This window comes from Camelina sativa, chromosome 4 (genome assembly GCF_000633955.1).
Source record: "Camelina sativa cultivar DH55 chromosome 4, Cs, whole genome shotgun sequence".
NCBI lineage: Eukaryota > Viridiplantae > Streptophyta > Magnoliopsida > Brassicales > Brassicaceae > Camelina > Camelina sativa.
In genome coordinates, this window is record NC_025688.1 from 17,054,623 (window position 1) to 17,081,473 (window position 26,851).

A 26,851-nucleotide genomic window follows, 5' to 3' on the forward strand; every position below is an offset into this window, starting at 1 on the left:
GAGGAAAGAGTGGAGAAGAACTTGTCTCTCTGATCTAGCATTAGGGAGAGACCAACCATCTTCAAATCTCAATTCAGCCACAGTTGAAAGCAGAGGGATCCCTAATAGACTGGGACCGTCTGAGCCTAGAAAATGGTAGAGAGAACCAAAAGGAGTCCATGGATCCCACCAAAAGAAGGTAGAATCACCATTGCCGATATTGATGCTTAAAAATTTAAGAGCTAAGGGACGAAGCTTAAGTAATTTTCTAAAATTCCAAGAGTAAGCGACATTTTTCTCATTGAGCGCCCACAGAGGAGATTTAGAAAAATATTTACTTCTAATCCATGCCACCCACAATGAACCAGCTCTAAAAAACAACATCCATATAAGTTTCAAGGCACAAGTCTCATTCCAACTACCAATGTTCCTTAAACCAAGACCACCCTCAAGCTTAGGGAAGCAAATGTCATACCATGACACTTTGGCGCCCGAGGGAGAATCGATCTTGCCTCGCCATAGAAAAGAGCTGCACAGGCTATTGATCCGCTTAATAACTTGCTTCGGAAGGAAGAAAGCACTAGTCCAAAAACCAATAATGCCCGAAATAACAGTAGAGATAAGTGTTAACCTTCCTGCTAAACTCAGAAACTTGTGAGTCAAAGAATTTAATTTCTTTCTGATTTAAGACAACAAGGGATCACAATCCCTTAGCGAAAGTTTTTTCGAACATAAAGGAAGGCCCAAGTACCTGAATGGAAGTGAGACATGCTTCAGATTGAATAGTAAATGCAGCCTTTCCAAACTACTCTCACTTAAACCGGAACAAAAATGGAGGTCTTCTCAATATTCATTCCCAGTCCAGACATTTCCTCAAAGTCTAAGAGGACTGACATAACTCCTCTCAAAGAATGCTCAGAGCCATCTAAGAAAATTAATAAATCGTCCGCAAAACAAAGATGAGTAAGCTTAAGATCCTCACAACCAGGATGGTAACTGAACGAACCTTCTTCTGCTGCTTTGTTCAACATTAGAGATAACACATTCATTATCATAACAAACAGAATGGGGGATAATGGATCTCCTTGGCGCAAACATGTCTTTCCTTTAAAAAAGCCTGAAGAAACCCCATTAAGACTAACACTGAACGAGGGGAAACAGACACATGCTCTAATCCACTTAATGAAACCCCGAGGAATCTTATAAGCTTGAAGAGAGCTAAAAAGGAAGTCCCATCTGACTGAATCAAAGGCCTTAGAAATGTCCACTTTCAGCGTGATTCTTTCTTTACCTGAAGCAAGATGACAGCCTTGCACAACTTCTGAGGCCAATAGCACATTCTCCAATAGTAGCCTATCCTTAATAAATGCGGTTTGATTAGGAAGTATAAGATCAGGAAGAAGAATTTTTAACCTGTCTAATAACAGCCGAGATATGATCTTGTAAGTCGTGTTAAGACAAGAGATAGGACGAAAATCCCTAACATCAACTGTCCCTGGAATTTTTGGAATAAGGATAAGACTCGTCGAGTTTAAGGCGGATGGGAGAAAGGAATCCAGAAAGAATTGTTGCACTCCCATTGTTAAATCCTGCCCAATAATAGACCAAGTCGACTTAAAAAACTCAGCAGGAAATCCATCTGGTCCTGGAGTTTTATTAAGAGGCATTTTGAACAGGCAAGTCTTGATTGCTTCATTTGAGAAAGGAGAGGACAGAGAAGCTTGTTGCGCCAACGAACAAGTAGAATGGATCAAAGATTCAAGAAACAAAGGCAGCTGAGGACAAAACCGACCCTTAATTGTCTGCAAAATCTCAGCAAAGTGATCTACAACTAGCTCATGAACTTCCTTGAGAGATGATGTAGCAGAACCATCTGGCTTTAACAAGAGTTTTATGGCGTTCCCTGCATTTCTGGCCATAGAGACCTTATGGAAGAAAGAAGTGTTAAAATCACCCTCACCTAACCATGTGAGACGAGATTTCTGTTTGAAAAAACCTTCCTCAGCAAGACTAAGATGCATCCACCCATCTTTTGCTAATAACTCATTCTGAAGATTGACTGGAGAAGGATCATTCAAGGCTAACAGCTGAAGGGCAACAAAATTAGAGTGAGCCTCAACTACTCTCTTCTCTAAGCCACTAAAAGTATCCCTCATCAAAGACTTCATAGGGCCTTTCATCTTTTTCAGCTTGAAACAAAAGTTTTTAAGAGTATAAACAGGAACACCAACCTGAACCCAAGCTTCAAACACAGAGTCCAGAAACTTTGGATGCTTTGTTAAGAGAGAAAAAAACTTAAAAGGACGGGTACCATAAGAAGGAGGAGGCGTAACGAGCTGAATAAAGCAAGGTGAGTGATCTGAAAACTCTAGAGTCTCAAAGGTGCAATGACTAGATGGGAACATTGACAGCCAATGCCCATTCACCAAGCAACGATCTAATTTCTTCCCAGTAGGATCTATTGATCTTTTATTTGTCCAAGTGAATTGAGGACCACTAAACGGAAGATCAAATAGACCTAAATCAGCTAGGCAATCACCAAACAACCTCATTCCTCTTGTAGAACAAACAATGCTAGCATTTGAGGTTTCAGCTGGATAGAGAATCTCATTAAAATCCCCATTAACCATCCATGACCTGTATGATAAACCAAAATTGGCCTCTGTAGTACGAAGAGAACACCACAACTTTTTCCTTTCTTCCTCATCATTTGAAGCGTAGACCGCAGTATAAATGAGTTCCCATCCTCTAACAAAATTTTACAAGTAACTAACTAAAGGTCCATAGAAAGAACTCTAGCTCTAGTAGGGGCTTTGTAAATGATCCATATCCTCCCCAAGTCTGAAAACTGGTAATTAGATAAAACGGTCCACTCCGGACCAAAAGACGATAAAACATGGTTCTTATTAGTTTCTTTAACATGCAACTCCAAAAGAGCTCCAAAAGTAACTTTATGACAACGAAGCCAGTTGCAAAGAGGTCGATGCTTTGACGATTCATTAAGACCTCGCACATTCCAAAAAAAGTTGTCCGACATATAAACATATTATTGAGTGTGACGCTTCCCTCCTTGGATGGAGAGAATGCCACCTGGAGCAGGTGATAGAAGATCAAACCTCTTTCTCTTCGGTTTCTTTCCTTTAGAGGAAGATAAAGTAGAAGAAGAAGAACCGTAGAGAACCATAGAAGAAGAGTCTTTATCTGGAATAATAGCATGCTCCTCCAATGAGAGCATATCAAAACGGTTTGAGGTAGCAGGAGGTGGAGGAACAGCCATGAGCGAAGCGGTGGCAGGATTGGACAGATCAGAAGAGTGAACAACACTGAACTGGTCTACTTTGAAAGAGGGGATTTGGATTTCCGTAGAGTTAGTAGTTGAAACTTTTTCCACCTGAACCACAGAAGCTTGCTTAACAACTGAAACACTTGAGTTAAGACAAGGCTTACCACCAGGAACAGCCTTCCAAACCTGCTTCTTTTCACCTTGAGGCGGGGTGAACTGCTCTGCGGTAGAGTTCATCTCTGATTGAGGAGATGTAGGACAAAGAGAAGCCTTATGCCCTATTTCATTGCAAAGAGGACATAAAGGGGGAAGCCAAGGATATGTGACTTGTAGAATCAAGACTTGACCATCCTCTCGCTCAAGCTCCACCATAGGAGGTAGAGGTTTAGTAAGATCCACAATAACTTTTACCTCAGCTGAGCTGATACTAGTGAAAAGCTTATGGTCAACCGCTCTTCCCAATGTCCTACAAATAATACTTAGACCCTCCCTAGTGATCAGATCAAAGGGAATATCCCTTATAGTAGCCCAGACCGGAGCTTTTTCTAGTGACGGAGGATTGAAACTGAAATCTGAATTCCATGCCGTGATAAAGAAAGGAGAGTCACCAACATGCCATAATTCCTGTTGCAACACTCGTTTCCGTAGAGAAGGAGAGGGAATATGGAAGAGAAAACCATTTTTTGTCAAAGTATGGACCGTAACACGCTTATCTTTTCCCCACAGAAAATTCAGAACACCCCATATCTTCCCAAAAGATGGAGCTTTGCCATAAAAGGTTCCCACAATAAAATCTTCATGAAGTTTAGCTCCTCTTTCAAAAACATCATTAGAAACCTTAACACGAGGACAACCATCAACTGAAATCGACACCGAAGCCGAGAAAACAGGAATTTTACCTTCTGAAATAAGATTTTTTGCCCAATTAAAACCTAAATCAGAAACCTTAGGTTTAGTAACTGGTGGAGAAGAGGGGCCAGTAGAAACAGAGTGAGGAACAGAGGAATTATCCTTGACCAAAGAAGAAAGGGCCACCCCAAGAACACCTTTCTCAGAAGGAATAGTTTGATTTGCTGGAGAAAGAGGAGAAGAAGAAGGCAGATCTGACATCATCACATCCGGTAAAGAGAAGATGGAATTGGAGAAACCGGAGGGGAAGATGGAATTGGAGAAACCGGAGGGGAAGGAAGAGGCAGAGCCTCAGCCATCACAGAGACGAAGCGTGAACCAGACAAGAAGAAAAACCGAGAAAATCGTTTTTTCACCTGCTTACGTCACCTGATTTTTTTCACCTGCTTTTTTTCATTTTGATATATATATTCTAAGAATCACCAAATGAGACCATTCGATGGTTTTTTTTTGTTTAATCACAAATTTTGGATTTTGGATTTTGGTTGGCTCATGCAGTCATGCTGGTATATTTAACGTTATGTATAATCAATATATAGTTTTATGGAAATGATTATAGATCAATACATTTTTATCTTTTTGATCGTAGTTCGTTCATCATAAGATGCAAAATTTGATTTAAAAAATAGATTATACTTTCTGATATAATCATAGTTTTGTGATGCCATCGTGGAAACAAGCTAGCTAACAGACAAAATCAGACGATTGGTGTATATATAATAAGATGATTATCTTCATCATTATACTCAGACTGACGTTATTATATCAATAAACACTCCAAAAACTAGATCGTACTCAATGATTTTTTTTTTTTTCGTCACTCAATGATTTAATATTCGGTTATATCGTTAACTAAAAGACGAGTCTATTCATCTCCACGACTTTTCTCGAGCTTATCACAAACAAAGCTTTCTGATCATTTTTTATTTATGAAATAAAATATTTTCACCTAAGTTTAGGTTTATACTTTATACTATAGTCAATTATATGTTTAATAATCGAAACAAAATTTCAACTATAACGCTACGTCGTCATTGATTTTGGGAGTTTTCTCCTCCAACTACAAACGCAGCCTCTTTTCAACTCGCATATATATAAGAGAATCTTGATCAAGAAATCAGATAGTTTCCTTGAACCCACTTTCTAAAGTCCTCTTCTTGGAAACTCAACTCCGAAGCCGCCATGGACGGTGGAGCAGCAGCCGCAGTTGACGTGGGTGGCGCAAGGAAGAGAGAAAGACCATTCAAAGGGATAAGAATGAGAAAATGGGGTAAATGGGTTGCGGAGATTCGTGAACCCAACAAGCGTTCAAGGCTCTGGCTAGGCTCTTACGCTACACCTGAAGCGGCTGCGCGTGCGTACGACACGGCGGTTTTTTACCTCAGAGGACCAACCGCTACGCTCAACTTCCCCGAGCTTATACCGTGTATCGAAAATTCCGCCGCCGAAGATATGTCGGCCGCAACGATCAGGAAAAAGGCGACGGAGGTCGGAGCTCAGGTGGATGCTATTGGTACGACGGTGGTACAGAACAACAAACGCCGCCGCGTTTTTAGTCAGAAGCGAGACTTTGGCGGCGGGTTACTAAAGCTTGTTGACTTGAACAAGCTACCCGACCCGGAATATCAAGATGACAATTTGGTGGCAAAATGAAGTTCTTTTTTACATCTTACAGTTACAACCGTGACTGTTGCTATCATACGTGGGGCTTGTGTTAGATGAAACGTGGTTACGGAAAGATTCCTCTGTTCCGTCGTTGTATTGAAACTCAATTTCAACCCGCAAGACAAAACTCTGTGACTGTACATATTATTCTGAGTAGCTAGTTAGTTATGAGATTCTTGTTAATATCTATCAATTGTTTGGTAAACACCAAAATTATTATTGTAACGACTGTGTAATACTTCGATTATAATCACATCAAGCTAGTAAAAAAAGTTTGATATTTTGTGAAGAAAACGTGAGTTGATTGGGAGGTTCGGGGGATTAACTAAAATATCATAAACTTGTGTGTTTGGATAGGTTTTTAAGAAAATCTAAACATTAAAAACTGTTAGCAAAGCAAACAAAATAATTTCCCTAATGTTAATTGCATGAATAAATATCAAAAACATAGACATGCACATGATTTATGTCCTTTATACATACACACGTAAGTACTTGGATAAGATTTGTTTGCTGTCTTGTGGTATGTGGATATCATCTCAGATTAGCCGAGGTTTAAGATTATATAAGCTGAGCCTGAGGCTTAGTTTCACAGAACAGTATCACACTAGTAGTAGCTAACAAATGGCAGATTTGGTCCTAATCTCCTCGAGCATTGTTCGACCCGTAAACAACAGCCAATCGAGTCGGGAAAAGATCCATCTTACTCCATTTGATCTCACTCATCTTCAATATGATTATCCTCAAAGAGGTCTTCTCTTCCCCAAACCCGATCCCGCCTTCCATCTCATCTCTCGAGTAAAGACCTCTCTCTCTCTTGCCTTAGAGATCTACTTCCCCTTCGCAGGTCGTCTCGTCAAAGTGGAGAACCCTGAAGATAACTCGGTGTCGTTTTACATAGACTGTGATGGCTCCGGCGCTAGATTTCTCCACGCCGAAGCTAAATCAGTCTCGGTGAGTGATTTTCTTCAGCCTGATGGTTCTGTTCCCGGTTTCATAAAACACTTCTTCCCCGCTGACGATTTTAAGAGCAGTGATGGTGTCTTGGAGCCCTTACTTGCTCTACAAGTCACCGAGATGAAGGATGGGGTTTTCATCGGATTCTGTTATAACCACATGGTGGCAGACGGTGCTTCGATGTGGAGCTTCTTCCACACGTGGTCCAAGATTTGCTCGAGTGGTTCGGGTTCAGATCATAAGCCTCTTATTCTTAAAGGATGGTTCCTTGACGGGATCGATTACCCTATCCATATTCCAGTTTCAGAGACGGAGAGGCCACAGCTAAACCGTGAACTATCTTCCGTACCCATCACGAAAGATAGGGTTTTTCACTTCACAAAGAAGAATATTTCAGATCTCAAAGCTAAAGCCAACAGCGAGCTTGGCTCAAGTGAACTGAAAATATCTTCTGTTCAAGCTGTTTCTGCGCATATGTGGAGGTCTATCATCAGACACGGTGGTCTGAGCCGAGAAAAAGAGACGCATTGCAAAGTAGCAGTGGACTTGAGACAGAGGCTGAATCCTCCACTCGAGAAAGAGTGTTTTGGGAATATGGCCTATCTTCCATCAGCTATAGCTACCGTGGAACAGCTGCTGGATCGTGGGTTAGGGTGGGCTGCTTTGCAAATTAATAAAGTAGTGAAGTCACAAACTAATGAAAACTGTAAAATTTTTGCAGCGGACTGGATTAAAAACGTAAAGAACCTAAAGCTAGGCGTTGGTGGTAGAGTGGCTGGTGACACTATAGTTATTGCAAGCTCTCCCCGGTTTGAAGTGTATAACAATGATTTCGGTTGGGGAAAACCGATTGCAGTTCGAGCTGGACCGGGCAATAGCATCAGTGGCAAACTTGTATGTTTTCCGGGAATCGATGAAGGAAGTATAGATGTTCAGGCGACCTTATGGTCTGATGTACTAGTTAATCTACTAGCCGACGTGGAATTTGTAGAGTATGTAACTACTGCATGATTTGATTTGGTTGAGAATAAAACATATCATTCGGACGTGCACACCAAAAATGGCAGATGTGACTATATAAACCAATCTGGACGAACAACGATCCAACTAACTCCATTTTATTTCAGATGGCTGAGTAGACATATTATGTTCTAATTGTTGTGAATTAGTTCCAATAATCTTTGATCTAAAGTTGTCGATTTATTATTGGATGATTTTTCTACCTTTTTTTTTTTGTAAAACTAATCCAATTTTTACAGATTTATTTTCAAAAAGTTTTTTTTAAACCATTTTAATTTTAACATTTTATAAGTTATAAATTGTAAGCCAGTAGTAAGTAACAATAATTTTTGTTGGGATACAATATAATTCAAGTAGACTCAATCCACTAATCACCAATTGGTTTTTAGTTGGAAACTCAAGATAAGCCCAAATTTAACATGGTATCAGAGCCCAAAGTTTAAGTTCTGGTGGATTTAGAAAAGTGGATACAGATATGCCTCTTGTTAACCCAAATATGAGGTCCAAGAAAGTGTTTATTATCCGTCCAACTAGGATCCGTTCGAGATAGAATTATCATCCCGAGGAGGTGTGTTAAAATCCTACATGTGGTCCTTGGTTTGAAGGGGAGATTGTTGGGATACAATACAATCTAAATCTCATATTGGAAGCTTGAAGGAACTATCGTAAATATATAAAGAGCTAGGGATCAATCTACTAATCACCGATTCGTTTTTAGTTAATAACCCAAAATAAGCCCGAATCTAACAATTTTAATACTTATGACATAATCGTAAACAATTGTTTTAGAAAATGTCAAAATACAACTTTGATGTACGGTATTTTCTTTTCGAAAATATTTTGTCCTCAAAGAATTATACTAACGAAAAAGCTAGCTTTGAAAATAAAGTCATAGTAATTTTGATTGTGAGTTTTATAGATAGATTTGGTACATAAATTATTCTAACTAACCACTTGTGAACATCTAGGTGATAAGGTATAATTACATTGTGGAATAATTTAATCCTTACGTACAGTGGATAGGATTTGCTTTCTTTTGGCATGTGGTGGGGTACTATTTCAGATTGGCCATGTTTTATTTTTATTCCTTCATAGCTTCACATTAGAGACTAAAAATGGCAGGAGGGGTAGTTTTAATCTCCTCGAGCATTATTCAACCCGTAAACAGCAACCAGTCCGGTCGAACTAAGATCCATCTTACTCCATATGACCTTAGTCTTCTTCAATTCGATTATGCTCAAAGAGGTCTTCTCTTTCCCAAACCCGATCCAGATTTCAATCTCATCTTTAGGCTAAAGACCTCTCTCTCTCTTGCCTTAGATATCTACTTCCCTTTCGCGGGTCGTCTCGTCAAAACGGAGAATCTTGAAGACGAGACAGTGTCGTTTTACATAGACTGTGATGGCTCTGGCGCTAGGTTTCTCCACGCCGAAGCTGAATCTGTCTCGGTAAGTGATTTTCTTCAGCCTGATGGCTCTGTTCCCGATTTCACGAAGCACTTCTTTCCCGCCGACGATTTTAGGAGCGTTGATGGTGACTCGGTGCCCTTGCTTGTTATACAAGTTACCGAGATGAAGGACGGAGTGTTCATCAGTTACTGTTACAATCACATGGTGGCAGATGGAGTTTCTATGTGGGGTTTCTTTCACACATGGTCCATGATTTGCTCGACTGGTTCAGGTTTCAATCATAAGCCTCTTGTTCTTAAAGGATGGTTCCTCGAGGGTATCGATTACCCTATCCCTATTCCGGTTTCAGAGTCGGAGAGGCCACCACGGAACCGTGAGCAGAGAACAAAAGAATGGATTTTTCACTTCACAAAGGAGAACATTTTAGATCTCAAAGCTAAAGCCAACAGCGAGGGAATAGTTTCATCTCTTCAAGCGGTTTCTGCACATATGTGGAGATCAATCATCAGACATAGTGGTGTGAGCAGAGAACAAGAGACGTATTGCAAACTAGTGGTGGACTTGAGGCAGAGGGTGAATCCTCCCCTTGAGAAAGATAGTTTTGGGAATATGGCCTATATTACATCAGCCACAGCCACCGTGGAAGAGCTGCTGGATCGTGGCCTGGGTTGGGCTGCTCTCCAAATAAATAAACTAGTGAGCTCGCTAACGAATGAAAACTGTAAAACTTTTGCAGAGGATTGGGTTAGAAATGTTAAGAACGTAAAATCAGGCCTTGGGAGTAGAGTAGATGGTGATACTGTAGTTATCGCAAGCTCACCACGGTTCGAAGTGTACAACAAAGATTTCGGTTGGGGCAAACCTATTGCAGTTCGAGCTGGACCGTCCAATAGTATCAGTGGCAAGCTTAATCTTTTTCCGGGAATTAATGAAGGAAGTATTGATGTTCAAGCTACCCTATGGTCGGATGTCATAAAGAATCTACTAGCCGATGTGGAATTTTTAGAGCATATAACTACTGCTTGATTGATTTATTTAGGAGCATACTATCTGGCTTCCGGTATTTGTCTCTTTGATTGTTTAATGTACAAACCTGGCGAAGGTATTATTGTTAATTAGCTTTCCCTTGATTGCTTCTTGAAATGCATTTTATTGATCTCCAAACACAAATAACATAAATTACACACATAAAGTGTATAGAGCAATCAGACAGTTGGTTAAACCATTGCGCTAATTTTCAACAGCTTTGTAAAACATTTATTTTCTTTTGAATATAATTTAACATTAAATTCAAAAAAAAAAAGTGTATAGAGCAAAAGAAAACTTGCAAGATAATTTATCTCGTTAACCCCGAAATTATCTGGAAATCCCCAGATTAACAATGAAAAAAAAAAAAAACTTTTTTCATGTGACTGTGTCGTCTCCTCAAAACCTTCAATAATTAACATTATGTACTTATGATTTGGAAATATAGTACGTACGCACATGTTGAAAAGGAGAAAAAGAAAAGGAGAACATCATCACTCAATGTATAGTAGATAATAATGAAAATGTTTGAAGCAAGTTTTGAAGTGCATGTAGTCTACAGCCAAGTTTCTGGTATATATAGTTTAAGGCAAAGTTTTAAAGAAGATGAAAAAAAATTAAAAGATTTGATAGAGTTATATTATTTACAAACATATCCCTTATGAGAATATTTAAAATGCTAGTTTTGATATTATAAAAATATTATTGGATAATGGATATATACACTTTTCTAGTTTGCACAAGTGGTTGGTTGAAATTCAAAAGAAAGAAAAAGAAAAAAGGACAAGAGAAAAGTTTTACAACGTGTAACACGCGCAATATTAAAATCCTTACCTTCTCCTATTGGCAAGTGAGTATAATTTTAGCCTAGCCGAGTTTCACTCTTTCTTTCTTCACAGCTTCAAAGACTCACATTAGAGACTAAACATGGCAGGAGGGGTAGTTTTAGTGTCGTCGAGCATTGTTCGACCCGTAAACAGCAGCCAATCCGGTCGAACTAAGATCCATCTTACTCCTTTTGACTTCAGTCTTCTTCATTTCAGTAGTCCTCAAAGAGGTCTTCTCTTCCCAAAACCCGATCACAGTTTCAATCTCATCTCTCAGCTAAAGGCCTCTCTCTCTCTTGCCTTAGATATATACTTCCCTTTCGCGGGTCGTCTCGTGAAGACGGAGAATCTTGAAGACAATACGGTGTCGTTATTTGTAGACTGTGATGACTCTGGCGCTAGATTTCTCCACGCCGAAGCTAAATCTGTCTCGGTGAGTGATATTCTTCAACCTGATGGTTCTGTGCCTTGTGTCCTAGATGATTTCTTTCCCCGCAACGGTTTTAAAAACTGTGATGGCGCAGCCGAGCCCGTGCTTGTTGTACAAGTCACCGAGATGAAGGATGGAGTATTCATCGGTTACAGTTACAACCACTTGGTTGGAGATGGGGTTTCTATGTGGGATTTTTTTCATACTTGGTCCAAGATTTGCTCGAGTGGTGGTTCCGAACTCAAACGTAAGCCTCTTGTTCTCAAAGGATGGTTTCTCGAGGGGATCGGTTACCCTATCCATATTCCGGTTTCATTGACGGAGAGGCCGCCACCACCAAGCCGTGAATCTTCTTCCGTGCACAGTACGAAACATTGGATGCTTCACTTCACAAAGAAGAATATTTCAGATCTCAAAGCTAAAGCCAACAGCGAGGTTGGCTCCAGTGACCTGGTAATTTCATCTCTTCAAGCGGTTTCAGCACATATGTGGCGATCAATCATCAGACACAGTGGTATGAGCCAAGAACGAGAGACACAATTTAAACTAGTGGTTGACTTAAGGCAGAGGATAAGTCCTTCGCTTGAGAAAGATTGCTTTGGGAATATGATCTATCTTGCCACAGCCGTAACCACCGTGGAAGAGCTGTTGGATCGTGGCTTGGGTTGGGCTGGTCTGGAAATTAGAAAATTAGTGGGCTCGCAAACGAGTGAAAACTGTAAAAGTTTTGCAGATGATTGGGTTAGAAATGTTAAGAACCTAAAATTATTCAGTGGCAGTGAAGTAGACGGTGATACTATAGTTATCGCAAGCTCTCCCCGGTTCGAAGTGTACAACAAAGATTTTGGTTGGGGCAAACCTATTGCAGCTCGATCTGGACCGTCGAGTAGTTTCAATGGAAAGCTTACACTTTTTCCAGGTATCAATGTAGGAAGTATTGATGTTCAGGCTACCCTACCGTCGGATGTACTAGTGAACCTACTAGCCGATGTGGAATTTTTAGAGCATGTAACTACTGCATGATTGATTGATTTACTTTGGCTTCCAATATTTGTCTCTTTGATTGTATAATGTATGAACCTGGCAGAAGGTATTATGGTTAAGTAGCTAGCACTTATTTGCTTCTTGAAATGCATTTTATTGATCTCCAAATACAAATAACATAAATGTAACACAGATGACTCAAAAAGAAGCTTCACCTTGTGAACACATGTGTGACAAGTGAAGCTGCCTTATAATTCCATAAGTCCATCCCAAGTTCCATCATCACTTTTAAAGATAATTAAAAGCTCGAACTTTTCGGTTACTTAAAAAGATCAAAGCCATACCATAAGTATCGACATGTACTGCATCTCATTGGGACGAGACGATTTGCACGATCGCTGTTCACATGTTGTTCAATGAGACAACATAAATAAATTATCGAAGGGTAGTACAGTATTATTTATATAAGTGGAAACGTACAATCGCTTTAAATTATTGCATGACCAATGCTCACATGGTTACCAGCAGGTTAGAAAAAGGACAGCTTTTTACCGTAAGAAAATTTAAAAGGAACATTCTTCTATTCACAGTACAAATAATTGGTGTCAAAAAGGAAAAAAAAAAACAAAACATTATAATATACGTTTTCAATTTGCTCACACCTCACTATTTCGTCTGAGAGCCCTTGCTTGGTTTACAAGTTACTGAGAGTAGAGATGGAGTCTTTATTGGTTTTGGTTAGGATTACATGGTCACCGACGGTGCTTCAACCTGAAAACTTTCAGAACTTGGCCAAAGATTTGCTATGATCGGGATTTCGAATCGTATTAACAAATCGATTACACATAAAGAATACGGATAAGTATCATCGAACTTAGATCTTAACTAGGTGTCTTAAAAAAACCTAGCCTTCTATAACACTCCCTTCACCGGACGGTTACCCATTCTCCGCCGACAGACAATCAAGGAACGATTCACTAACCAAACTCGCAAGTCTCTCCACCGGAGACTCCGACGGCGTGTGAGAATCCGATGACATAGATTCCCAATCGGGAAATTCGAAGGGACACTTTGGTGACGTTGGTACTTCTTCCTCCTTCACCTCCAAAACATATCTATAAGGAAGTGTATATATGAAGGACCAACTTGTAATTATCTATAAGTGAAACCCTAGTGTCTAGACTATATATACTCTGTAAATCATTCATCTCATGTATCAATACAAGTATTTGATCATATGGTATCAGAGCAATAAAGATCCAAAACAGACCTAGTTTTTTATTATTTGGCCGCCTCTTTTCTCCTCTTCCTTCTCATTCTCTCTTTTGCTTCCTCATCACGTTTTCTTCTTCTTGATCGATCATGGCCTCTTCCAATGAGATCCTTGCTCCCACTGATGCGTCTTCTCTCATCAATATCAACATGTCCAATGTCAAACAACTCACTCCTACGAATTTCCTCATGTGGAATCGTCAGGTGTCTGCTCTCCTCGATGGCTATGACCTTGTAGGCTATCTCGACGGCTCGATCTCTCCCCCTGCTCCTACGGTCACCACGGCTGGCGTCACTGCTGCGAATCCTTTGCACAAACACTGGAAGCGACAGGACAATCTCATTTACTCTGGCCTATTAGGTACAATCTCCGACTCTGTTCAGCCTCTGTTATCCAAGGCAAAGACGTCGGCTGAGATCTGGACTCTTCTTCGCGACACCTATGCCAATCCTAGCCGTGCTCACATCAAGCAGATCCGTGATCAGCTTACTCAATGGAAGAAAGGTACCAAGACCATCGATGAATACGTACAGGGGTTTACTACTCGTTTCGATCAATTGGCTTTGCTTGACAGTCCCATTGCCCATGAAGATCAAATTGACTACATCCTTGGTGGTCTCTCTGATGATTATCGTCGTATCGTTGACCAGATCGAGGGTCGTGATACAGCTCCGAAAATTACCGAAGTTCATGAAAAGTTGATTCATCATGAACTCAAACTTCAGAACATGGTCAACTCTTCTGCGGTTCCTATCACAGCAAACACTGCCTCCTCCAAAGCTTCTGGTTACAATCAACAGTCTCGTAATCAGTCTCGCCATGGTCCTCGTGGTTTCTCTCATCACAATGCGTCTCGTGGAGATTCTCGTAGTTATGGACGTGGCTATCAAGGACGGTGTCAGTTATGTGGGGTCTATGGCCACAGTGCGCGTCGGTGCTCACAGCTTCAATCTCCTGGTGGACAATATCCCTCTTCCGGTGGTTATAATTTTCCTGGTGGTGCGTCGTCTTCTTCCATGGTGCCATGGCAGCCTCGTGCAAATGTTGCTATGGTACCACCATACAACCCGGCAAACTGGATTATGGATACGGGAGCAACACATCACTTAACATCCGACTTGGCGAATCTCTCGGTTCATCAGCCCTATACTGGCGGTGAGGAAGTCACTATAGCCGATGGTTCAGGCATCCCTATTACAAAAACTGGTTCCGCCATTCTCCCTACTCCAACACGTTCACTTGCTCTTAATAATGTCTTATATGTGCCGAATGTTTGCAAAAATTTGATATCGGTGTACCGCTTGTGTAACGCTAATAATGTCTCGGTGGAATTTTATCCTGCCTTCTTTCAGGTGAAGGACTTGAGCACGGGGGCCCGGTTACTCCTCGGCCGAACTAAGAATGAGTTGTATGAGTGGCCGGTTGTCAACAACACTATCACCAGCTTTGCTGCCTCTCCAACACCGATCACCGACCTCCACTCATGGCATTCTCGACTTGGCCATCCATCTTTACCTATTTTGAAAGCTATTATTTCACAATTTTCATTACCTCTATCTTCTTCTAAACACAAAGATTTATCTTGTTCCGACTGTCTCATCAATAAAAGTCATAAATTGCCATTTCATACAAACACTATTGTCTCCACAAAACCTCTTGAATATCTTTATTCCGACGTCTGGACGTCTCCTCTTGTGTCAGTTGACAACTTCAAATATTATCTTGTTATTGTGGATCACTTTACACGCTATACTTGGTTATATCCCCTAAAACAAAAGTCTCAAGTTAAAGAGGTGTTTATAGCTTTCAAAAATCTTGTCGAGAATCGCTTTAGTGGTCGAGTTGGAACTTTATACTCGGACAATGGGGGAGAATTCATCGCCTTACGGTCCTACTTGGCGGCAAATGGTATATCTCATCTCACGACACCACCGCACACACCGGAACATAACGGTATCTCCGAACGGAAACATCGTCATGTGGTCGAGACAGGTCTAGCTCTCCTTGGTCACGCATCTGTTCCGAAGACATATTGGCCTTATGCTTTTGCGACGGCCGTGTACTTGATCAATCGCATGCCAACGGAAGTTCTCTCCGGTGTTTCTCCTTATGTGAAATTGTTCCAGCAGTCTCCGAATTACCTGAAGCTCCGCGTCTTTGGGTGTTTGTGTTTTCCATGGTTAAGACCATACACATCGCACAAACTAGATGATCGTTCATCGCCGTGTGTGTTTCTCGGTTATTCATTGACACAGAGTGCTTATCTCTGTTCTGATATCAAAACGGGCCGTGTTTACACCTCACGACACGTTCACTTTGTTGAACATCAATTCCCGTTTCAAGCGGTTCACAAGGGAATCCTTCCTACACCGGAGGCTGCTGTTCGCTCCCATTCTCCGTCACTTGGAATTCCGGTCTTGCCACGTCCTACAACTCATTCGACTCCACCCCCGTGTACAGTCCTTCCCCCGTCTCCACCGCCAGCGCCACCGTCTACCACCACGTCATCCTCTTCGCCACCACCAGCTCCGGTCCACCACTCTGAGTCACCGTCGTCGAGTTCTACGTCGTCCTCTGCTTCTACGCAACCTCCCGATTCTCCACGCCCATCTTCGTTACCGAATCCCACAAACACCAACTCACAAATTAATTCTCCAACTTCATTAGGCCCAATAACCGAAAGCCCATCAACATCTCCTGGACCCATTCCCTCAAACTCCACCTCCCCAAGCCCAAATCCATTAACACCCTCTCCGTCACCAACCTCGACTTCCCAAGATTCACACAGTCCCACACCACCTCCGCAACCTGCAAACACACATTCCATGCGAACCCGATCCCAAAACAATATCGTTAAACCAAATCCCAAATTCAACCTATTAGCCAATACGACCACTCACTACATCCCGACGACAGTGGCACAAGCTCTCAAGGACCCCCGGTGGCGACAGGCAATGATTGATGAGTACAACGCTCAGCTGCGATATCGCACATGGGATGTTGTTCCTCCATCCTCCGCTCAAAACGTGATAACGTGTAAGTGGATTTTTACCATCAAATATCTTCCTGATGGTTCTGTTGATAGATATAAGGCGAGGCTTGTGGCGCGTGGATTTAATCAACAATACGGCTTGGATTATTCTGAAACGTTTAGTCCGGTGATCAAAGCCACAACAATACGGATGGTTCTCGAGGTTGCTGTCAAGAAGAATTGGTCCATCCAACAAGTGGATATTAACAATGCCTTTTTACAAGGTACCATCAAGGAAGAGGTCTATGTCTCGCAACCACCCGGATTTGTCGACAGAGACAGACCACATTTTGTTTGTAGATTGAACAAAGCATTATATGGGTTGAAGCAGGCTCCTAGAGCCTGGTACGAAGAACTGAAGACGTTTCTTCAACAATCCGGTTTCAAAAACTCTCTTGCGGATACGTCACTGTTCATCTATCACAAAGGCAATGACTATATTTATGTATTGGTTTATGTGGATGATATTATTATTGCTGGTGTTCCTTCACTTGTTCAGGCGTTCCATTTGGCTCTTGCACGACGATTTTCTCTCAAGGATCTGGGTCCTTTGAGCTATTTTTTGGGCATTGAGGCTACACGGTCTTCCCGCGGACTACATCTTATGCAGCGTAAATACATCATCGACCTCCTCACCAAAACACGGATGCTCGATGCAAAGCCGGTTGCTACACCAATGGTATCCTCGCCAACTCTTGCTATCGACTCCGGTACGCCTCTTGCTGATGCGAAGGACTACAGAGCAGTCATTGGTAGCCTCCAATACCTCTCGTTTACAAGACCTGATATCGCCTTTGTTGTGAACCGACTATCCCAGTTTATGCATCAACCGACAGATAAACATTGGCAGGCCGCAAAACATGTCCTCCGCTATCTTGCTGGAACCAAGTCTCACGGTATTTTTCTTCGATCAGATGCTACACTCACGATTCATGCTTTTTCTGATGCTGATTGGGGTCGAGCTCATAATACATACACATCCACCAATGCATATATCATATATTTTGGTGCTAGTCCGATCTCCTGGTCTTCTAAGAAGCAACGAAGTGTCTCTCGCTCCTCTACCGAAGCCGAATACAGGGCAGTTGCAAATGCTGCCTCGGAACTGCGTTGGATATGTTCCTTGTTGTCTGAGATGGGGATCACTCTTCCCGTAGCTCCTGTTCTGTATTGTGATAATGTCGGAGCAACTTACTTGTGTGCCAACCCAGTTTTCCATACCCGCATGAAGCATATTGCTATCGACTACCATTTTGTCCGTGAGTTCATTCAATCTGGGGTTCTGCGCGTCGCTCATGTGTCCACTCACGATCAACTCGCCGATGCTTTAACCAAACCCTTACCTCGTCCACAGTTTGAGAATCTCATATCCAAGATTGGAGTCAGAAAACTGGCTCCATCTTGAGGGGGTGTATAAGGAAGTGTATATATGAAGGACCAACTTGTAATTATCTATAAGTGAAACCCTAGTGTCTAGACTATATATACTCTGTAAATCATTCATCTCATGTATCAATACAAGTATTTGATCATAATATATAGTCTTCTCTTTCATCGTTATCACAATCAACGGCTACGAACGAATGGTTCAAAAGCTTACTCGTTAACCGTTGTAGTTAACATAATCCGGCGCCATATACAACGGCGTCCCTCTAATCTCAACCCCTTCTTTTGACGGGCCGTCGCTAAATTTGGGCTGCTTTGCAAGTCAGTAAAAATGTTGAGGTCATTACTGACTAATGATAACTATAATACTTACTTATGCAGAAGATTGGGTTGGAAATGTAAAGATTTCAAAATTAGGTATTGGAAGTAGAATTCTGGAAAATTGTGGGGCTTTGCATATCAATCTATGGATTCTGGAAAATTTGTCTTAATTTTGTGTTTCCTTTACTTTATTTTTGCGTTCCAAGTTTGGTGACCCTAATCGACATTACATGATGCATCAAGGAAAATTAATTATTTTTTCCTTTTATTGTTAGCGAGAAAAACTGTCATTTAATTTTTATGTGTTATAAAAGTAGAACTTGTTATTCACTATATTTACTTTTACATTTATTTTCGAGAATTCCAATATTGACGTCTAGCTACAATATTAGGGATGTATTAGCTTGATGTGATCATTGTTTTTTTGCTGGATCCCGGATGTATAGTTTTGCAAGGTTGTTTGAGAGAAAAATGACGTGTTACGAAAGCATATAAAATCCAATACGAAAAGATATTGGGTTATATATATTATAGGATTTGTTTATGTGATTGTCTTTTGACTTGAGAGCATGAATCATCTTGTTCGACGATAACCGGTGGGTAGCTTGTTGAGGATTCTTCCTTGTAGGTTTTCCCTTTTTCGCTTCCCCAAAACAGTATCTTTTCCGTTTGGGGAGTTCAAGAATAAAGAAGATTTGCTCTCAGCGAAGGAGCAAGAAAGAAAGAGAAAGATGAAAGAAAAAATTCAGACATATTTGGAACTCAGAAGCATTTATAAATCAGAAGAGAGGGGCGGCGAAAAGATGAAAGCTGAAGGAATACCGATTTACAAGATGTTAGCTTCTTACATATCAGCATATGACTCAAAAGGAATGGAAAAGTTTTTGAACAAGTTGGAGGAGAAAAGACCAAAGGGGTTTGGTTTAGCTATGTTGCGTAAGTCAGAGCCATTATTGGTTAATGATGGATATTACGACGTCCTCGGACCAAAAGTCTATTGGTATCTCATGTTAATTTATAGGCGTATAGGAGAAAAGGAAGACCTTCGCCGTTTGTGGAACTTAGCTAAGGATAGGAAAGTATTTGATACAATCGGTCAATATACTCGCACGATTATGCTCTTTTGGGTTAAAGACGATCTCGAAGGGGTTCACGAGGTTCTTGAAGAGTGGGATACCGGGGAGCATCGTTTTTCCCAAGTCAAGATAAAAGATATTCTGGAATTTGATCACTACAAAACACTCACGATACAAGACACTAAGTCAACAGTGAACGACATGCTTGAAGATCATAAGGAAGAAGAGGAGAGGAAGAAAACGGCGATGGAAGTAAGGCAAAACGGATGGGACCCAAATAACAATCTTGCTTTGTCTGCATACGCATGTGTTCAATATGTGGAGGGTCGGACAGACATTGAGAGTGCAGTTGATGTTTTAAGATTACTGGGGAAGCGTGAGCCGCAAGGTACTATCAAGCCTATCATGGATAAAGATCAGTTGAGTAGGAAAATGGTGGAGGCAATGAGAGGAGGAGGATATGTTGGTGAAGTTTGAACAAGATTGATGATAACAGACTAGCATTAACTAAAACACTCGACGTACTAGAAACAAATACCAAAAAGAGTATCAACTTGATTGTACGATGTGGTTTTTATCAAAAGGGGAGAAAAATAAAATATATGCGTTTTATCAATAGACAGCTGTCTAACATCATTGTTTGGTGCATAGTCAAGTTTTAAAGATATGGCTTTGAGTTTGCTTTCGTGTGGCTATCAATGATTCATTTTGGTATTACTAAAAAAAAAAGAAGATTGTATTCCTTTCTTAACGGAAACAATGGAAGATGTGACCGTGATTTCTTCGAGCATTGTTAAACCCGGAAACATCAGTCATTCGGGTCAGGCAAAGATCCATCTTACTCCATCTGATCTTAGCCTTCTCTATCTCGATTATCCTCAAAGAGGTCTCCTCTTCCACAAACCCGACCCGCAAACCCATTTCATCTCTCGGTTAAAGTCCTCTCTGTCTACTACTCTAGAGACCTACTTCCCCTTCACTGGTAGTCTTGTGAAAGTGAACAACCATGAAGATAATACGGTGTCGCTTTATATCGACTGTGACGATGGCCGTGGTGTCAAATTTGTTCATGCCATAGCGGATTCTGTCTCGGTAAGTGATATCCTTCAACCTCGAGGCTCTGTTCCTGACTTTTTCAGACTTTTCTTCCCGATGAACGGTGTTAGAAGCATAGACGGCATCTCGGAGCCCTTGCTTTACGTTTCACACGAACTTTCTTAATTTGTGTGAAATATGTCAAAATAACACTATTTGTGAAAGAGAGAGAGTATATAAGAGTTTTTGGCTAAAATTACAAAGATTAATAAACAATAAATATTTAATCATTTAACATAATTTAACCAATACAAAAAAATATTGTGGAATTTAAATAGTCAAATTTATTAAATTAATATTAAAAAGTGCATAAAGACATGAGAAAACCTTGTAAAATGGAACAAATTATACTCCCTCTCTTCCATTATATGAGAATTATTGGTTCAAAGGACAAAAAATAATAAATAATAAATATTATATTATTTAATCAAATTAAAAGAAAATACTACAAAATTTAAATAGTCAAAAAAATATTAAATTAATATAAAAATGCATTAAAACTTAAAAATCTTATAAAATAGAACAAACAGAAAATGTTAAAAGAACTTATATATTCGAAGAGATGAAGTATCTTGTAAAGAAGAAGTATCATTTAAGAGTCTTTTATTTGCACTAACCTTAATATAAGAGCAAGTACAACGGTGGTATTTAAAGGGTTTTTAGGGTTACTTAAGAATAAAAATAAATCATAATACATGATAAATGTTAAAATCGATTCTTAATTAAGCATTTTTAGTATCGATTCTTATGTTATATGTGTTTGTCTCTGATTGGTTCTTGAATTTAACAAAAAGAAAAGAAAAAAACATCGACGGTAGCTTTTTTCTTTTTTCCTCTCTTCCTCTCTCTATCATTTCACGAACCCAAAATCGGTGAAGTTTTCTCAAGTCGGAATCTGTTGAATTGAGAGAGAGGAGATGAGTCGGAAATGGTTGAATTTTCCTCAAGTCTCAATCTTCTAAACTCCTCAACGCTGTCTCTGATTTTGGGGTTAGTTGTTTCTCTCAATTGGTACAATTTTTTTTTATCTCTTGCTCCCTCTGTTTGTTAATTTGATTATCTTGATCTCGATTTGAAACCTCGATCTGGTTAATTGATTTATAAAAGATTAAAAAGAAAAAAAACATTATGATTTATGCTCTGTTTGTTGTGGTGTGTATGGGTTTAGGGTTTCGTGATTGATTGGGAGAACTTGGACTATGAGTTCGAGACTAGGCCTATCATGGACCCATTTTTTAATTGCTGCTTACAGTACCAATGATGAAGTATAACATGATAGGCCTAGTCTTTGATTTGTTGATGTACAATTGTATGCTTGTGGTCCTTTTTTCTTTTTTTCTTCTTCTTACTCTGTTTGCTCACAAATGGTTTGTGCAGGGGAGTCGGATTGAGTTCGTGCATCACGTTTCGGCGAGTTACAGGTGTTGCGCAGGTATCCTTTATTGGGTTACGTATTGGGCTAAGGATTTGGCATCATCCAATCCTGAGCCTTGACTTTATCAGACTAATGTTCGCCTCTGCGGACCAAACCTTTTGTGAGCTTTATATTTTCAGGCTCAAACCTACTGATGAAGGTATCTTCTTCAAACCAAATCTCTCTTTTTGCTCTCAACCCATTCATATACCAGTTGCAGTTTCTCGGGTATTTTAGTGTTGCTTCATGTTTTATGCTCTTCTTATTTGGCTGAGCATAGCATAAAACATAGTTTAATTTGATGGTTAACAAGTGGGGGATTCTGGATATTTTGCCTTTTAGTTGATTATTGGATAGTTGCCTGTAGTTGATGATGGACTCTAGGAATACTTCTTTCGCATATTGTTGTGCCTCATGTGTATGGCACATTCTGAAAATGCGGAAGTGATTGTGTTTGGATGTAAACTAGTGTGTGTGTGGTTATGATACATATATTGCTGCTGTTCAAGTGGATCCTCCTCCTCCTTAGTAAAGACACACAATCGGTGTTTATCTCTTTCCTCTCTCTTCTCTGTTTTTGTATTTCTGATGCTACATCTATTAATCCTTCTTGTCTCTGTTATTTCAGGTAAAGGGTGACAACCGAAGAGCTTGCTGTTACAAGAGGTTAAGGGTGACAACCAAAGATCAACCTCTCTATTGCAGATCGCTATTGTAGTTACTGAGTCCGGATTCTTCACGTTATTGCAGCCAGGATGATAACTAATCGTTTTTGTAATTTTTTTTTAATATGCTTTTATATCATGTAACTTTAAATTTTACGAAATACAAAATTTTTTATGTTTTAAAAAATATTTAAAAATTTAAACAAACCAAATTGTACTTAACATATTATAATTTTGAAAAAAAAAAAAAAAATTTAAGAACCTAAAATTAGTATCTACCATTGACGCATACCTTTTGACAGTTTTTAAAAAAGTTTTTAACTTCATTATTTATAAATATTATAATTAAAAATATACTTAAGTATCTTTTTTTAGAATCTACCATTGTACATGCTCTAACCTCAATCCCTTTGAAATCGGCCTGAAACCATTTTTGTGACAGCAACTATACTCGGTGATGGAAGTTTCAAGTTTGATTCTCTTGACTCAAATTCTTCTGATGGGTCACGCTCCATCAAATATTTTTCTTACATTCATCGAATGGCTATGTCTAAAAGTTCAGCTTTTGAATAATAATGAAGCCTCTAAAACCCAATGGGCCTACATTCCAATAAATAGAGAAAAACGCTAGAAGGATCCAAATTTATCGTCTTGAGTAGAGATCAAATTTATGGTACGAGAGAAGTTAGTTTTCCTTGAAGCAAACTAGCAAAGTATCTGTCGTGTGGTGGACACGATCCTCTGTTAACGTTCTTACTCCAACACTCAAAAGACACTAATATGCTTCTTCCTTTTTTCCCTTTTTAAATACACTTTTTCTGATGGATGGATTTAGATCAGATCTTAATTATAGTACCGAACAATCAATTGATTCCTCAAAATTTGATGAAAGAAGAAAAAATAATCAATGAAGACTACAATGAATTGTATTAACAAATCAATTACACACAAAGAATACGAATAAGTATTCTTAGCTAGGTGTTAAAAAAAAAACCTAGCCTTCAACTCTGTTTTTCTAACACTCATGACGTCACCTGACGGTAATCCAATCCCCTTCGACAGACCAATCAGGGAACGATTCACTAACCAAACTCCCAAGTCTCTTCACCGGAGAATCAGACGGCGTGTGAGAATCCGATGACATAGATTCCCAATCGGGAAACTCGAATGGACACTTTGGTGACGTCGGTGCTTCTTCCTCCTCCACCTTCAAAACATAGTCTTCTCGTTGATCGTGCTCTTCACAATCAACGGCTACGAACGGATGGTTCAAAAGCATCTCAGCCGCCCATCTATTCTCGGGATCTTTGACAAAACACTTAGACAAGAAATCTTTTCCTTCTTCCGACAAGAACTCTGGAATCTTCGGTAACTCACCACCGGCACCAATACGCATCAAAAGCGACATGACGTGTGATCCTTCTTTCACACTCCACGCCGTTTTGCCACTAATCATCTCAACTACAGCGCATCCTAACGCCCACACGTCAGCCGCTGATCCATACTCGTTATAGTTAACAGATTCCGGCGCCATATATAACGGCGTCCCTCTAATCTCAACCCCTTCGTTTGACGGCGTTAAAACTCCGTCAACTCTCCTCGCCAATCCGAAATCGGCTATTTTAACGGCGCCGTCGTTAAACAACAGAATATTCCCGAGTTTTATATCGCAGTGAGCAAACCCTTTCGCGTGGACGTGACGTAACCCTCTGAGCACTGATCCCGTGTGGCGGCGTACGGTGGGTTCCGGTAAACCCTCACCACCTAGTTTCTTCAACTGTGTCGCTAAACTTCCTCTTGAAGCGTACTCCAACAACAAGTTATGTAACTTCTCTCCGTTCTCCACCGTTCGATCCTCGCCGTAACACCGTACGATCTCAGGGCAATCACCGAGTGAATCCAACACTGATTTCTCGTTAGAAAGAGAAGCGGCGCCATAAGAATCAGACGATTTCACGGCGATAAGCCTCGGGAACACACCGGAATCTTTATTAGTAGTCGTCGCTACACTTACAGTAGAAAACGTTCCGAACCCTATTGTTTCTCCACGAACCCACTCCATTGAGACAAAAAGCTTCTGAGATTAATGAAGAACTAGATTATGTGTGGATGAGAGAACTGTGAAGAAAAGGTTTCGTTTCTATAAGATTGGAAGAATGAGATTTTAGGGTTAATAAGAAAGTTTCCTTTTTTCTTTTGGGATTGGATTCACCGATTCAGAATTGGAATGGGAATTGAAGTATATAGCAAACAGAGAGATACAGAGCATGTAGCTCGTGACTGTTTATTGTGCCTTATGTCGCAACTTCTTCATTATATACTAACAATTTTATTATTAAATTTTTTAGATGTTGATAATTATATCCCAAAGTTTACATTTTTGAGATAATAAAAATTTAATGCACGTGATGAGAGAGTGGATATTTGATTTTTCATTGTTGGGTCTGCTAAAATTAAAAAGGAAATTAAATAACAAAATATATATTTATTAAATTGGGAAAAAATTAAATAACAAAATAACAAAAAATTACTTTATGAATAATGGTGTTGATTGGGATTTAAAATCGAAAATTTTATAGTAATTATTATATAGATCATATAGTTAGAACTTCTTCCAAGGGCCGTTGATATAAAATTGTAAAAAAATGCAAGTTGGGGTTTGTAATGTTGTTTGGTGAATCCAAGTATCAAATTCTTTCTCCATTTAGTAACGTATTTGCATTTTCTCATAGTATACGGATATTCTTAGAGCAGCTGCAATTTGCATGCTTATTTTCGAATAGTATAATGTTTCTCTGTAAAAATAAAACTAAACTTATATTGATAGATGAGAAAAATGCTGAATACGATGAAGTTGTCACATGTGAATTGTAATATAGTTTTGTTTTTTTATTGTTTTCTTACCAAATTCCAATAACAATTCAACAGATTTTGATGCTTCAATATATGACTTTATCCGACAACTCTTCCAATCACCATTCTTTTTGCTAATATTTTATTAGTCACGACTTTACGATGAATTTCACTTTTATCCTATAAAAATGCTTGATATAGAAGTTTTCACAACAACTTGCTTGGCCGTCCAAGTTTTGAGGTCGTAATGGGCATGATTGCATGAGAATCATAGAAAAATAATATTCTCATCATTGTTTTGATAAAATACTTAATTTCATATGTCCCTTTGCGTCATAATTTCGATTTTTCCGTATCTAATTCATATCTAACGTTAGAAAAATCTTATTACAAGTACACTTTTGTTACAATAACTCAGATAGTGTATAAACGATATTTTGATATTACTCCTCTATACACTTACGCGTTTGCACATAACTTAATAGCGCTGATATTGTTTACTTATCTTGTTTTGGATCAGAAGGTTGCAAGATTGTCTTGAAATAAATTGCGGCGCAACTCACAACTCTACAATATAAAAGTAGTGATAAAAAATAAATAAAAGAAACTAGTGGCCAAGAAACGGAAAAGAAGTGCTTCACAGTGAAGTTTAGTTTCTTTCCTTTCTTTATTGTCGGAATCAGCAGAGCTGAAGTCTTCGATTCCAAACACAAGAGTAACAGACTTTCGCAAGTTGCGGCTCCTCGTAAAAAACATATATAAATTTATAATATTATCATATGATTTGTTTCACCCATTTTTTAGTGCTATTAGTGAAAATAAAGAGATAACAGACATTAACGGAACCTGACGATGACGAACGCACAAAGCTCAGGGGTTGCAGTAACACGAGTTTTGATGAAAGTGAAGTTAGTATATCCTTAATTACTTAGCCGTCACTCCGTCACCCTCACATGTTCGCATGTTCTTCCCACCATTTTTTATTTTTCTATTTCCTTCTATTAAATTTATTTGTTTCCTAGATTTTCTTGCATAATAAGTATTACTATTACTATTCTTATAACAAATATCTTCCTCGATAATATAGATATTCTTTTCTCTGTATGAATGGATAAAGATCTTGCGACTTGCGAGCTCTTTTTTTCTTTTTTTGGTTTTGATACCATGAACCAATCACATACTCCGATTTTTCTTTTCTTTNTTTTTTTTTTTTTTTTTTTTTTTTTTTTTTTTTTTTTGAACAAAATT

General features: G+C 39.4%; 7 protein-coding genes across 13 annotated transcripts; 6 read left to right on the forward strand and 1 right to left on the reverse strand.

The window, feature by feature from the left end:
* LOC104780856 (ethylene-responsive transcription factor ERF011-like) lies at nt 5,178–6,130 on the forward strand. The gene has a single exon (XM_010505394.2). It carries the CDS (start codon nt 5,354–5,356, stop codon nt 5,822–5,824), a length of 471 nt encoding a protein of 156 aa, XP_010503696.1. The 5' UTR covers nt 5,178–5,353; the 3' UTR covers nt 5,825–6,130.
* On the forward strand, nt 6,433–7,930 carry LOC104780858 (uncharacterized acetyltransferase At3g50280-like). The gene has a single exon (XM_010505395.1). It carries the CDS (start codon nt 6,461–6,463, stop codon nt 7,802–7,804), a length of 1,344 nt encoding a protein of 447 aa, XP_010503697.1. The 5' UTR covers nt 6,433–6,460; the 3' UTR covers nt 7,805–7,930.
* LOC104780859 (uncharacterized acetyltransferase At3g50280-like) lies at nt 8,889–10,369 on the forward strand. The gene has a single exon (XM_010505396.2). The coding sequence runs from the start codon at nt 8,929–8,931 to the stop codon at nt 10,246–10,248; it is 1,320 nt and encodes a 439-aa protein (XP_010503698.1). The 5' UTR covers nt 8,889–8,928; the 3' UTR covers nt 10,249–10,369.
* On the forward strand, nt 11,129–12,607 carry LOC104780860 (uncharacterized acetyltransferase At3g50280-like). The gene has a single exon (XM_010505397.2). It carries the CDS (start codon nt 11,176–11,178, stop codon nt 12,526–12,528), a length of 1,353 nt encoding a protein of 450 aa, XP_010503699.1. The 5' UTR covers nt 11,129–11,175; the 3' UTR covers nt 12,529–12,607.
* Nucleotides 19,304–20,053, forward strand: LOC104783975. The gene has a single exon (XM_010509063.1). It carries the CDS (start codon nt 19,304–19,306, stop codon nt 20,051–20,053), a length of 750 nt encoding a protein of 249 aa, XP_010507365.1.
* On the forward strand, nt 20,226–22,929 carry LOC104780861 (uncharacterized acetyltransferase At3g50280-like). 7 transcript variants are annotated; one of them, XR_766824.2, is made up of 3 exons: nt 20,226–20,668; nt 22,049–22,630; nt 22,714–22,929. XR_766824.2 is itself a non-coding variant. In XM_010505399.2 (2 exons), the coding sequence occupies exons 1-2, from the start codon at nt 20,336–20,338 to the stop codon at nt 22,163–22,165; spliced, it is 450 nt and encodes a 149-aa protein (XP_010503701.1). In that variant the 5' UTR covers nt 20,226–20,335; the 3' UTR covers nt 22,166–22,929. The 7 variants fall into 7 exon arrangements, 1 of the variants encoding a protein (XP_010503701.1); XR_766826.2 differs by having other exon boundaries at nt 22,049–22,245; nt 22,453–22,929; XR_766825.2 differs by having other exon boundaries at nt 20,228–20,668; nt 22,049–22,245.
* LOC104780862 (mitogen-activated protein kinase kinase kinase NPK1-like) lies at nt 23,671–25,021 on the reverse strand. Its single transcript, XM_010505400.2, has one exon. It carries the CDS (start codon nt 24,810–24,812, stop codon nt 23,781–23,783), a length of 1,032 nt encoding a protein of 343 aa, XP_010503702.1. The 5' UTR covers nt 24,813–25,021; the 3' UTR covers nt 23,671–23,780.